The sequence below is a fragment of the Amblyomma americanum genome, chromosome 10, assembly GCF_052857255.1.
Source record: "Amblyomma americanum isolate KBUSLIRL-KWMA chromosome 10, ASM5285725v1, whole genome shotgun sequence".
Lineage (NCBI taxonomy): Eukaryota > Metazoa > Arthropoda > Arachnida > Ixodida > Ixodidae > Amblyomma > Amblyomma americanum.
The window spans coordinates 45,420,503-45,433,869 of record NC_135506.1 but is presented as its reverse complement, the minus strand read 5'-3'; the positions used below and the strand labels follow the sequence as shown (position 1 = coordinate 45,433,869).

General features: G+C 50.9%; 1 protein-coding gene across 1 annotated transcript; it reads left to right on the top strand.

Moving 5' to 3' along the window:
• Positions 1 to 631: 631 nt before the first annotated feature.
• Positions 632 to 4,271, top strand: LOC144108012 (uncharacterized). Its single transcript, XM_077641273.1, has 2 exons — positions 632 to 1,468; positions 4,221 to 4,271. Exons 1-2 carry the CDS (start codon positions 632 to 634, stop codon positions 4,269 to 4,271), a joined length of 888 nt encoding a protein of 295 aa, XP_077497399.1.
• The last annotated feature ends 9,096 nt before the right edge of the window (positions 4,272 to 13,367 follow it).

Here is a 13,367-nt window from a genome sequence, read left to right as displayed (position 1 = left end):
GCCCTGGCCAAGCCCATTTGTTCTTGTTTTGAATGTGACATCATCAACTCACGTTTCTCCTCTGACACACACTACCAGACAGGCTCCGTGCAGTGAAGTTTGCTCACCAGTCCCGAGCCACCTATCGCTGCTTTGTCGAAACAACTATAAGGTGGTGCAGTCGCCGTAGGTGGCGGAAGGGGAGCCGCGCGCTACTGCACGCTCGAGAGGTGATGTCCAGTGCTAGCGGAGCGGTCTCGGTGCCTGCGAAGAAAATGCGGGAAGATGTATCCACAGTGACGGATTAAGCTGAATCAAGTATTGTAGGACGCGAAGGGAGCCTGGCATAAAAAAATTAAACTGGACATTTAAGTTCCGTCTGAATGGTATGACACGGTAGCCTGATGTGTTAATTCTCATATATGGAGGTCATTCTCTACCCTACTAGGCTGATAGCGCCTATGCCGCGTGTCATATGTCTGCGTTATCGGGCGCTCTCGCCCTGATGCCTGAAACGTTGTCTGTCCGTGACGTCACTTGTCACATGAGTGCTTTCTATATTGATATGTTGCTTGGGTGAAATAAAGCTTGTTCATCAACTTCATCAACCGGCGCCATGTCAAAAGACAACGCAGTGATGCCCTTTTACGTCATGTTTGCGGTTCCAGCTCCGCCAGGGTTTGTCTTCGACCGGACGTCCGAATGGCCTTCTTGGATCCAACTCTTTAATGACTACCGCTTCGCCTCGGGCCCAAATGAGTGGAGTGAAGAAGCGCAGGTCCGAAATCTACTTTATACGATGGGCAGGCAAGCAAGAGAAATCTTCTCGACTTTTGCATTACCCGAAGAAGAACAGAAGCAATACGAAGCCGTTACAAATAAATTCGACAATCACTTCGTCGCCGCAAGGAACCTTGTTTATGAGAGCGCATGCTTTCACCGTCGCATTCAAAACCGTGGAGAGTCAGTCGACCAATTCGTTACCGCATTGCACACGCTGGCGGGACGGTGCGACTACAAGAAAAAAGAGCGCATGATTCGCAACAGGTTCGTGGCTGGCCTCAGGGATGCTAAGCTCTCTGAGTCGCTTCAAATGGATGCGAATTTGACTCTCGCCAGCGGTTTGGCAAAAGCGCGTTTAAAGGAGACCGTCCAACGACAGCAGCAGCAACTGCGAGAAACCGGCGACGAACCCTTGGCAGCGGCGACCAGCAACCTTGACGCGGTCAGCAAGCAAGGGCAGCCCAGAAAGAATTCATCAGGACAGCACTCGGGCAGCTCGTCAAAGAACTGTCCACCTGGAATACAAGGTCGGCGGCCCAGAGCACAGTCGCTCCGACCAGACACCCCCAGGTCATGCCCCAACTGCGGTCAAGGAGTGCACCCCAGAGCCTCGTGCCCAGCAAAAGCAGCGAAATGCAACTACTGCGGTTGTTCCGGACACTTTGCAGCTGTATGTCGGAAAAAGGCTGCACGTGATGGAAAGAAGGTAAAACTTTCATCTCTCCATATGGACAAGGGGGCGTATTTCGTTTGCGCGGTGAACGAGGCGTTCTCTAATTTTCGGTATGTACAGGTCGTCATTACCGGCACTCCGGTATTCGCCAAAGTAGATTCCGGTGCCAAATGTTTCCGTTGTGCCCTCAACGTTTCCCGGTTTTCCTACCAGGCTAAAAATGTGCGATCTAATCCTAACAGGCCCGTCCAATGAGCTATTGATTGTTTTGGGAGAGTTTCATGCCACTATCCAGTGGAAACGAAACACTCCAGCAAATCATATACGTGGTCTCACCATTACGCTCCGTACTTTCGGGTCTCCCAGCGCTTGAGTCTCTGGAAGTTAAGTTCGCAGACTCGGTCAGTAGCGCAACAGCCGTTGAAGCTTCCTACCCGCAGCTTTTTAGGGGTCTAGGAGCGATAAAAGGAGAATACAAAATTAGACTAAAGCGGAGCTCGATACTTTTTGCAATTCATGTTGCGCGTAGCATAGCTTTACCCTTGCGTGACCAAGTTAAGCAGGAGCTCGAGCGTATGGAGCGAGATGGTGTGATCCGCAAAGTAGAGGAACCAACAGAATGGTGTGCAGGGATTGTGCCAGTACTCAAACCATCTGGAGCGGTTCGTATTTGCGTTGACTTGACGCAATTACACAAAAGTGTACTTCGCGAGCGCTATGTCATGCCGACAGTTGTAGATAGCCTCGGTATTTTAAGTGGGGCCTCTGTGTTTCCGAAGTTTGAGGCCAACTCTGGCTTCTTTCAGTTTAAGTTGTCGTCCGGAAGGCAGTTGTTAACTACGTTCATAACGCCAGTTGGGCGATACTGTTTTCAAAGACTGCCGTTTGGAATAATGCCACCACCCGAGTTTTTTCACAAGAAAATATCGCAGATACTTGAAGGAATCCAAGGCGCGATAAACATGATGGATGATGTGATCATTTTGGCAGCGACAAGGCTCAACATGACGAGCGCCTGCCTCTAACTTTAGATCGTCTCGCAATTGCCGGCGTTACGCTAAACAAAGAATAGCGTCCTTTTGGGGTAACCGAGATAAAATTTCTTGGCTGTGTGCTTAGTCGAGATGGCACCAAGCCGGATCCTGAAAAAGTTCATGCTATCAAAAGAACTGGCGACGCCAGCTAAGGTGTGTGACGTTCGACGTCTGCTCGGCATGGCTAATTATCTGGCAAGATTCATACCAGATTTGGCTTCGAAAACGGCGCCTTTACGTCCTGCTAACATTCACAGCGCAAGACGAACACGGACACGAGGGGAGACACCACAAAGCGCCGACTTCAACAAGTCGGCGCTTTGGGGTGTCTCCCCTCGTGTCCGTGTTCGTCTTGCGCTGTGAATGTTAGCATGAAGTACCAACTCGCCCAGCAACTGATTTTAAGCCTTTACGTCACTTGCTTTTGAACCGCTTCGAATGGTCGCGGGGACCAGCCCAAGAGCAAGCGCTCTCGTACGTCAAATACGTTATCTCTTCGACGCGCGTCATGGCTAACTATGACGCAAAGTACCCTACGATTCTTTCCGCTGACGCGTCATCATTCGGTGTGGGTGCCGTACTGATGCAAGTTCAACCAAACAATAAAAAAAAGCCCTGTTGCATTTTCGTCACGCTCGTTGATGCCTGCCGAAACCAGATACTCTCAGCTTGAGAAGGAAGCATTGGCAATGACTTGGGCGGCCGAACGATTGGAAGGGTACATCAAAGGTCTTGAAATTTTGGTTGAAACCGACCAAAAACCACTTGTAACGTTGTTGGGAAAATCACCTTTAGATGTTTTGCCATCTCGTATACAGCGCTTTCGCATGATCGAGGCTGATGCGTTTCAGCTTTGCGGGTGGTGCATGTCACGGGCAAGAGCCTCGTCACTGCAGATGTGTTGTCTAGAGCCCCGTTTCAGGGAAAACAAATTGATGCGCATGCGCTGAATGTTGGCGAAGTCGCCAAGTTTGTTTCTGGCTGTTTGACAAATGCCGTCGAGGTTAGCCTTATTGAACGAGTCAGAGCTGAACAAGAAGGCGATGAAGTCTGGCAAGCTCTCGTAAAATTCAGCCGGGAATGCTGGTCAAAGTTCTCATCGCTGCCGATGGTCTTGCGTCCATAGTGGCAGGAAAGAGCAATGCTGACAGTCGCTGAAGGCGTGCTACTCAAAGGTGTGCGGCTGGTGATCCCACAGAAATTACGCGCAGAGGTCTTGATGAGTTTGCACGAGAGTCACCAAGGAATTGAAAAATGCAGAGCTCGAGCCAGAGAGTCCGTATGGTGGCTTGGGTTGAGTTACCAGCTGAGTGCTTTGGTGACCGATTGCCCAGTGTGCGCGGAGCACTGGGAACAAAAGTCGGAAGCAATGATTCCGACAACCACTCCACAGCTTCCTTGGCAAAAGCTAGGCGTTGATCTCTGCCATATTGAGGGAAAGTGGTATTTGGTGGTCGTAGATTATTTTTCTAGATACCCAGAGATAGCATTGCTGTCTTCGACAAAAAGTGCCACTGTCAGTATGCAATTCAAAAGTTTCTTTGCAAGACATGACATACGAGAGGTTGTCATGTCGGATAATGGAACACAATTTGTATCTCAGCAATTTCAGTCGTTTGCTCGCGGCTATGGCCTCCGTACTGTGACGACGAGCCCCAGATACCCCCAGGCAAATTGGGAAGTAGAAGAGATGGTCCAAACAGTTAAATGGCTGATTATAAAAGCCTAGGACCCCTATCTTTCGCTGCTAGCGTACAGGGACACCCCAGGACCACTTGGAAAAACCTCTGCAGAGCTTCTGATGGGCAGGCGGCTACGCACAACAGTTCCTGTCCTCCCCAAGAGCCTTCTGCCCCAGAGGGTGAGCCTGAAGAAGTTCAGAGATCACGATGTAACCATCCGACAGCGGCAGCGTAGGTACTTCAATAGTCGTCATAGGGCTCTTCCGCTGCCAGTCCTCAAACCAGGAGCGGAAGTATGGGTGAAAGACTGCAAAGTGAAAACGCGAGTCTTGCACAGCGTCCGAAGTCGTATGTAGTTGGAACTTCTGCTGGTGTAGTTCTAGAAAGAAACAGGAAATTCCTGGTTCGCTTTTTTTCCAAGCAGAATGACTGCGAGGAAGGAGTGTTGTGACTTTGAGGTGGTCCCGTAACGCTCGCCACCCGTTTTGTGACAGAGAGAGAGAGAGACTCTTTAATGAAGAAACAGAGAATTTAGCCGGCGTTTCAATATCGCTGGCATGCTACTCTGCATAGGGAGGGGAATTTGGGAGATAAAGACTGAAGGAGAGCAGCGTGGAAGAGGTGGAAAAAAAAACGAAGATAAAATGCAGCCATGAAATGGGTACTAAGGATGCAGTGGCGAGTATTGATGTAACCTATGGAATGATGGAGTGCATAGTCCGACGAATGGGCTAACGAAGTTCACTGCAAGAAGAATGCATGAAGGTAACCTGCAAGTGAATTTGTGACAGAGCGTTGCCAGCTCTCAGTCGGTAGCGAAGACTCCGAGTAAGGCGTCGATGAGAACAACGAAAGGGAATTTATACATTATGTACAGAGCATTATACAGGACGAGATCGGCACAGGGGCCGAGAGCTAGCAGCAAACGCGACTGTTCTCGCACGGTGACGTCCGGCGAGGCTCCAACGCGTCACACATCACACTCCACTCGGGAGCGGCACAATCAGCACGAGCTCGGAAGATCGGAGTCCGGAGTCTTGTCCAGGCTGCAGCGTTGGGGCTTATATAGCCCCGAGAAACGGTCGTCACACAAACGGACCAATAAAAATCCAGCACTTGACAGCCGTCCGAGAGGTCCAACCAGCGACCGCGCTGGCCACCCGCTTCAAGTTTGCCGCGCGCGGAGACTGCCGGGGGGAAAGGGAACCGGCGTCTAGCAATGCTGCAACACGTTTGGACATGTTGCTCGCCGATGCTTCTTCATAAGGCACCGCTGTCCAGCGGCGCAGCATCTTTGTTTGACAAGGGAGCGTTAGGGTGCGGCTGCCTTGCGGCGGCAGCACCGGGCTAGTCCAAGGGGCCTGTCCAAGGGCGTTCGCAGGAGAATTTGTGCATCTTGTAAATGTGAAAACCGGGCTGGTTGTCCAGGCACAACAGCATCCCCGCCCTCAGATAAGGCGCCGGGAAGACGAGCTGCTTCCACGTGGCTCGGATGCCAGGCGCGCACGTTCGTCAGGCTCTTCGAAGTTCACGTCCAGTGTCCGGACGCCAGGCAGCTTCACGTGCCCAGGTCCCACTCGCCGGGCAAGGATCGCTGCTCACAGCGTTGTCGCCAAGGCACCTCGACCAGCTTCGCTCAAGTCGTTCTGATGCCCTTGCTTCTCGCCACAGGTCAGGTTTGGCCGATCTGCAGCTTGCAAAAACCGACCGGCAAAAGTCAACACCCAACACGAGCAAGTGCCCTCTGTCTCCTGTCAAACACCAGACGAGGCCATAGTCCAATTCAACCTAACTAAATTGCGGTCCCTTTTTTTTCCCGCTGCAGCAAGAGGCAGGTTGACGATCGGGTACACAAGGTGCAAACAACAATTTTGCAAATTAACAACACGTCAAAATATAAGGAACCATCATAATAATCAATACTAATGAAAATAGAATGATCCCCTCGAAATCACTTGGACCGAAAACACGCTACTTGAGGAAGCAAATGAGGTCATTCAATTTTGCCCAGAGCTACTTCCTGTTCGCAATTAGCACAGCTGACCATGCGTTCTTTCGTTCTGTTCTGCGTAGCAGCATATACTACGACAGCGGTTTTAATGCGCCAAACTTGCACCACAATAGTGTCGAGGCAGGAGCATACTGGAATGCTTAATACAGGGGAAAAGGTAGCATCTCTAGGAGCTTACGCCAGCTACCTAAGCTACAATGCCCAACAGAGGCTCCAACCATGTTTCAATGTCTTCGTATAGTAGCACCTAACAAATACAGCAAGTAAGCTCACTTGAAAAACACGTTACAAAGATCACATAAATAACCCAAAGTATACACGAGGCTTCCATGCCAGTGACTACGCCACAATGGCCCATGAGTTCCTTAGCTATACTTCCGCGCGTCAGCGCATGCCCTGAAAATGAGCAGCCCAGCTAAACGTATGCACAAGTGCATGCTGGAACACAACTTGCATCGAACCTCAAGATAAGCGATGCGATGAACAGAACAAAACGTAAGATAATCGCGCGGGTGAGATAACCGCTCTGAACGAACTGATTTCTGCTACAGTACTCGTTTGCATTCTGAACTGTGCAGCACTTGGGTTACATGAGCAGACGCTTTTAGGCTCTATCATTAGGGCAAGAAAACACGAAAAGTACAAAATACGCTTAGGCAAAAGGCTCAAAACATGGTTTGCTTTCATCTTTCTACGGCTGAGAAAACTAAAAAGCAAACAGTACATACAGGGAGCATTCATTCCTGCAATCCTCCATTCTTTAGCCTCGCCCGGCGCGGTCGCGATCGGAAGGCCGCTCTACCAGCCGACCCTTCGCAAAAGTTGAGAGGCTGATTAGTTCCGCCTCTCCAGGACATGTGCCCAAAGCCAGGGAAGCGCTTGGCAAGCTTATGTCGAGAGGGGCGCTTCCTCCTCTCATTGTTCCCTGCAGGTGTCCCAAAGGGGGGTTTGCGTGTCCCCCTCCCACTCGCGCGCGTTCTGTGGCGCCCTTTTGTCTGGCGGCCGCGCGCCCTTCTCTGCAGCGCACTCTGCTCGTCACCTGTCCTAGGACTACTCCTACGGTGCTCCAACAGTGACGGAAGTGGCTTCCGCACTGCAAAGGGACGCGTAGTCAAGTTGGCTTTCATGCGACGCCTCAAAATTCTGGAGAGCCGCGGTGTCAGTTTCGGGCAGTTACGTGGTTGGCTGGCCCGCAAGCGTGCAAGCGTCTTGATCCGCACCCTTTTCTTCTTAGCGCGACTGCCCAAATTAGTTTTCTTTGAGCGCCGTCGCCTTTTCGATGCAGCCCTAGCGGCTTTCTTCCGCGCGCCCGCGCCTCCAGTTATCGCGGTGCCGTCAAGTGCGAAGCTGTCAGCACTCGCTGCAACATCAAAACTTAACCCATTAGTTCCCAAAGGCTTGTTGCATTCGCGATTTTCCTTGCCTTGCAAATCACCCTGAGCCCTGCTGTCAGTGCCAGGTAGCAGCTCTTCAGAAATATCGGACACCTGTGCGATTATGTCTGGGCTCGGTTCCTTACTTTCTGGCGATCTGTCGCGGGCCGCTGCCACTCTGCCGTCGCCTACCTTCAAAGAACCGTTCTCGGGTGTCTCACCAGCTGCGTTCTGATGAGATTTTTCGCAGCCTGCCTGAACCACGACATTCCCTTTCAAAGCGGCATGGATCTCGGGGCTTGAAATTGCCCGCTGAAACATTACTTCATTGCCAGCGTGCCCAACCAAACCATCGCTGGTACCTTTGCAACGGTTGGCGGGGCCGCAAACCTTTTCCTCAGCTTTTGGCATGCTATGAGGTCGAGTTTCATTTAACTCTTCTCCCGTCTCAGTGAGCGAGACCGCTGTAACTGCACCGTCCTTTGATGCTGTGGCTACCTTATCCGAAGGTAAAGGGGTTTCCTCCGTTGGCGAATGCGGCGCGTCTCCCACTGATAGAGCAGCACCTACATCTGCCAAGTACGGACTACCTTCCTCTGTGCCGTACTGGCAGGACTGCTCTACAGCTACGCACTCCACCTCTTCGCCACGGTCGTCCGGACCTTCCGTATTATCGAGCCAGTCTGTGATTTCACCGTCGCCCGATGCTGTGGCTACCTTATCCAAAGGTAAAAAGGTTTCCTCCGTTTGCGAATGCGGCGCGTCTCCCACTGATACAGCAGCAACATCTGCCAAGTGCGGACTACCTTCCTCTGTGCCGCACTTGCAGGGCCGCTCTACAGCTGCGCACTCTACCTCTTCGCCACCGTCGTCCGGACCTCCCGCATTATCGAGCCATTCTAAAACGTCGGCTTTAAACTGGTAGGAAAAATCGATGTACGACTTGCGACCTTCATAATCGCACTTTTTCTGGAGATCCAGCGGTGACAGCCGATACTTTCTCAATAAAAACCCTTTTAGTTCATCGTAGCTGTCTACGTTCCCATCTAACAAGTTTTTGACCATTGCAGACGTTTCGCTGGAAAGATGGGCGACCAGCCCCTGTGCCCAACCATTCCGTTCAATGCGTCTTTTCTCGCAGATGCTCTCAATATCCGCCAAATACTTCGCCATATCCTCGGCGATCACGAAGGGCTGCAGCCTGTCACTCGAGTTCTGACGGTTAGTCTCAAAAAGAACAGATAACGTTTCATCCCTCTCGAAACTCATCCGCAGCGCTTCAAGCTCCAAGTCCAAAAGTCTCATTGTGCGAGCATGCTGCTGCCTTGCTGCCTCTTCGCGAGCAAGGCGTTTTTCGGACTCCTTTTCCTCCTCGCGACGTTTCTCTCCCTTTTCCTCCTCGCGACGTTTTTCTTCCCTTTCCTTCTCGCGACGTTTTTCTTTCTTTTCCTCCTCGCGACGTTTTTCTTTCCTTTCCCCCTTGCGACGTTTTTCTTCCCTTTCCTCCTCGCGACGTTTTCCCTGCCGCTCCCGCCGTTCATTGATATCCGCCCAGGCCTCTTCGGCTTCCTCAGCCGTTATGTCCTCAGTCCTCATGACCTCAAGGATCGCATTCTTTCTTTTTGCTGAGCCCAACTGAATGCCCAACTCCTCACAAATTTGGAGAAGTTCTTTGACCTTGTACTTCTCCATCGTTCACACTGTCCTCTTGCTGTTTACCCTTTTTGAATATACTTGCCGTACGCTACTATAACGTTACTAGTAAGACGCGCAAGTATTTAACACACTGCCCTGTTTGCACCCTCAGCATCCCTTGGTTTTCAAAACACTCTTACTAGGCTTGAAACACACAAGGTTAACGCAATGCTACACCAAGTCCTTCTCTAAGCTACTATAACCTGTGTCAGAGAAAGTCTGGTGTTTGAGGTAAACTTCAGGCACTCACCGCGCCGAGGTAGCTGATGTCGGTCAATCCCGTAGCTGCCATCCAATGTTGTGACTTTGAGGTGGTCCCGTAACGCTCGCCACCCGTTTTGTGACAGAGCGTTGCCAGTTCTCAGTCGGTAGCGAAGACTCCGAGTCAGGCGTCGATGAGAACAACGAAAGGGATTTTATACATTATGTACAGAGCATTATACAGGACGAGATCGGCACAGGGGCCGAGAGCTAGCAGCAAACGCGACTGTTCTCGCACGCTGAAGTCCGGCGAGGCTCCAACGCGTCACACATCACACTCCACTCGGGAGCGGCACAATCAGCACGAGCTCGGAAGATCGGAGTCCGGAGTCTTGTCCAGGCGGCAGCGTTGGGGCTTATATAGCCCCGAGAAACGCTCGTCACACAAACGGACCAATAAAAATCCAGCACTTGACAGCCGTCCGAGAGGTCCAACCAGCGACCGCGCTGGCCACCCGCTTCAAGTTTGCCGCGCGCAGTGACTCCCGGGGGGAAAGGGAACCGGCGCCTGGCTGTCTAGCAATGCTGCAACACGTTTGGACACGTTGCTCGCCGTTGCTTCTTCATAAGGCACCTCTGTCTAGCGGCGCAGCATCTTTGCTTGCCAAGGGAGCGTTAGGGCGCGGTTGCCTTGCGGCGCAGCACCGGGCTAGTCCAAGGGGCCTGTCCAAGGGCATTCGCAGGAGAATTTGTGCATCTTGTAAATGTGGAAACCGGGCTGGTTGTCCAGGCACAACAGGAGGTAGCTATGAGTTTCCGCAGGCATATGATAGTCTGATAGAAATGGAACGGGAAACTAATCCATATACTGACAAGGCACCTGCCAATAAATCTTGTATTCCCTTGCCACGAACTGACCCTCCTGGATATACAACGCGATTTGGCCGTCATGTCCGACGGCCAGACCGATATGGGTTCGGTAGTAGTAGTAGTAATAGCTTTATTCATAGAAATATATGGGTGGGTCTTGGTGTAGAGGAACTCTTCACATCTTTTGACGTGGTCTGTGGCTCTTGTGGCAGGGTTGGAGCCCCTAGTCCAGGGTCCCACTGAGTCTTGCCGCCAGGTAGGCTTTCCGGACCAGTCCTGCCTGGACCACCGGATCCTCGTTGGAAAGCATCCTCTCCCACTTCTCCGCACTCGGGATTCTGTTTATTGCAGCCCCATCTGCTCTCTTTTCACACCGCGTTATATAAGTTAACGTGGCTTTGTCCTCGCACCACGGGCATTTGCTGCTATATAGCCCTGGGTGGATCTTGCTTAGCATGTTTAGATTCCGGAAAGTTCCCGTTTGTAGCTGTCTCCAGTAGATCGCTTCCTGCTGACGGAGATTTTTGGGAGGTAGGGATATCTAATCCTGACCCCCTTATAGTAATTCAGAATTTCTGAGTATCCTAAGGGCACTGGTTCCGCGTCAGGCTGCTCGAGGCTGGTTTGGTTGGAGGCTCGGTTTGTAAGCTCTCGAGCTCTCCTATCCGACTCGGCATTCCCCGCGATGCCTGTGTGTCCCGGTATCCACATTATTATGTGTTGCAATTGTTCTTCCTTCGGCTGTAATTTGGCTGTCTTTAGGACGTGGAGCGCTGCCCCCCCCCCCCCCCCCCCCCTATTGTGCCATTCATGTAGTTTCTGCACGCTGTTTGCGTGTCTGTTAGAATTATTAGGGACCTTTGAGCCCGGTAGCCCTCTGCCGCCGCTAGGGCAATGGAAGCTTCTTCGGCCTCCTCAATCGTGCCATCCCTAATAGTTGCGCTGGCTATTTTTTTGAGCTCATAATTAATTGCCGTTGCAACCGCTCTAATTCTGTCATGTTGTCTAGTTCTTCCGTATGCAGCCGCATCCGTGTACGTAATGTTTTCTTTGTTGGCTAGGTTCTGTTGCACATACTGTGCCCTAGCCTTCCGTCACTCTTTGTGCAGGCTCGGATCCATATTTTTGGGAATTAGTGCTACCCTAATTGTTTGCCGCAGTTCATCGGGTATTCGTTTTGATCTTTTTATTTCTGACAGGGCACCCTCGTAGCCGCATTTTTTGAGCAGCTCTGTCCCTGTTTTGGTATTTTTTAGCCTCTGGAGCTGAGCTACGAATTTGGCCTCCCTTAGCTCCTCAAAGGTGTTATGCAGACCTAGACCCATTAGCTTCTCCGTCGAAGTGGATTGCGGTAGGTGTAGCGCTGTTTTGTATGCTCTCCTAAGAATCGTGTCCGCTAGCTTTATTTCTGCTTTGTTCCAGTTGTAGTACGGAATGCTGTATGTAATTCGGCTAACCACTAGGCTCTTTACAAGCTTAAGCGTGTCGCTCTCCCGCATGCCGTGTGTTTTCCTAGAGACCCTGGTTATCATGCGGGCGACCTGTGTCGCCGAGTTGTGTATTAGTCTGAGCGCCTGCGTGCTGCACCTTCGGTTAAATTGAATCCACATCTCTGATATTCTGATGGTTGTTCTTTCCTGTATGAGTTGCCCTTCTAGATAAACATTTAGTTTTAGTTCTTTTGTTTCCGGTGCGGATCGGTTAGTAGTTCCGATTTTTCAGTCGAGCAAGCCAAGCCGCTATCCCTAACATAATTTTCTACGAACGTTGCGGCAGCCTGCAGTTTCGCTTCCTTTTCGCTGAGTGAGCCCCCCGTGACACACACAGTGATGTCGTCCACATACATTGCATGCCTTTTGCCTTGTATGGTTTCTAGCTGTCTAGCCAGCTTAACCATTGTTATGTTAAGTTTTTAGTATGGGTGAAATCACTGACCCTTGCGGCGTTCCTTTATTGGGTGTTTGAAAGCTCTTGGACCTGATTTCCCGGAGCCCCATTGTAGCCGTCCTATTTGTAAGGAAAGCTCTTACGTATCCGTAGATTCTTTTCCCGCCGTTCGAATTGTCCAGGCCTGTTAGTATGGCTTCGTGGATAACGTTATCAAAAGCTCCCTTTATGACTAGGGTCATGATTATGCGTTCGCCGCATCTGGGTACGTTGGTTAATATTTCGTCCTTGATCTGCAGTAGGACGTTTTGCGTGGACAGTTTTGCCCTAAATCCAAACATGCTATGGGGCTCAGTAACTGCTATTTTGTTTTGAGCATTGGATGCTTCCATTAAAACTGTTCATCATTTGTTGGCTGCAGTGATAAGTTTCCTTGCAAATTCCGGTGTATCTTTTCAGGAAAAGGGGAGATGTGCTGATAGTGCCTATGCCGCGTGTCATGTGTCTGCGTTATCGAGCGCCCTCACCCTGATGCCTGAAACGTTGTCTGTCCGTAACGTCACTTGTAACATGAGTGATTTCTATAGATATGCTGCTTGCGTGAAATAAAGGTTGTTGTTATCGTGCCCGGCATCGGAGTCAGGCTAAGTTCCTTCCTGCCCGCTGCCCGGCTGCGTTCGGCGTCCGGCCGGGGGCCGCAACACCACACCTACATTCATTAATCCTTGGGCGTAATCATACCCCTTCTGGGGCAGTGCTGCCGCGGTTAAGTATAACTATTCTATTAGCTAGCTGGTACATCAGACTTACAAAAGGGGACAGCGCGGCTGACGAAGAAAAAGGAGGCACACAACACATTAGCGGAAACACACAGACGATGGCAGGTGCAGTGTGGAAGCTTCGAAAAATTAAAGGGCCCATTGTAGAAGAAATGTTTTCAATTAGTTTTCAAGTAGTTTTCAATTTACAAAAGTAGACGGCGCGACAGAGGAAGACAAAAGAGACACCTAAAAAGACAAAAGCGGCGACACACAGACAATGGCAGGTGCAGCGCAGAAGCTTCGCAAAAATAAAGGGCCCATTGTAAAAAATCTCTTCGAGCAGGCCAATTGTAGCTATTGAGAGACGTGGCACTGGCTTGATATGGCATGCAGTGCTCCCAGCGGTGCCCTTCTGCGG

What these genes read in the sequence shown, in the direction of transcription:
- LOC144108012 (XM_077641273.1), top strand. Translation starts at nt 632, where the DNA reads ATGTTTGCGGTTCCAGCTCCGCCAGGGTTTGTCTTCGACCGGACGTCC. An exon ending in CTGCACGTGATGGAAAGAAG is followed by an intron (nt 1,469 to 4,220) that starts GTAAAACTTTCA and finishes TTTCGCTGCTAG; the next exon opens with CGTACAGGGACACCCCAGGA.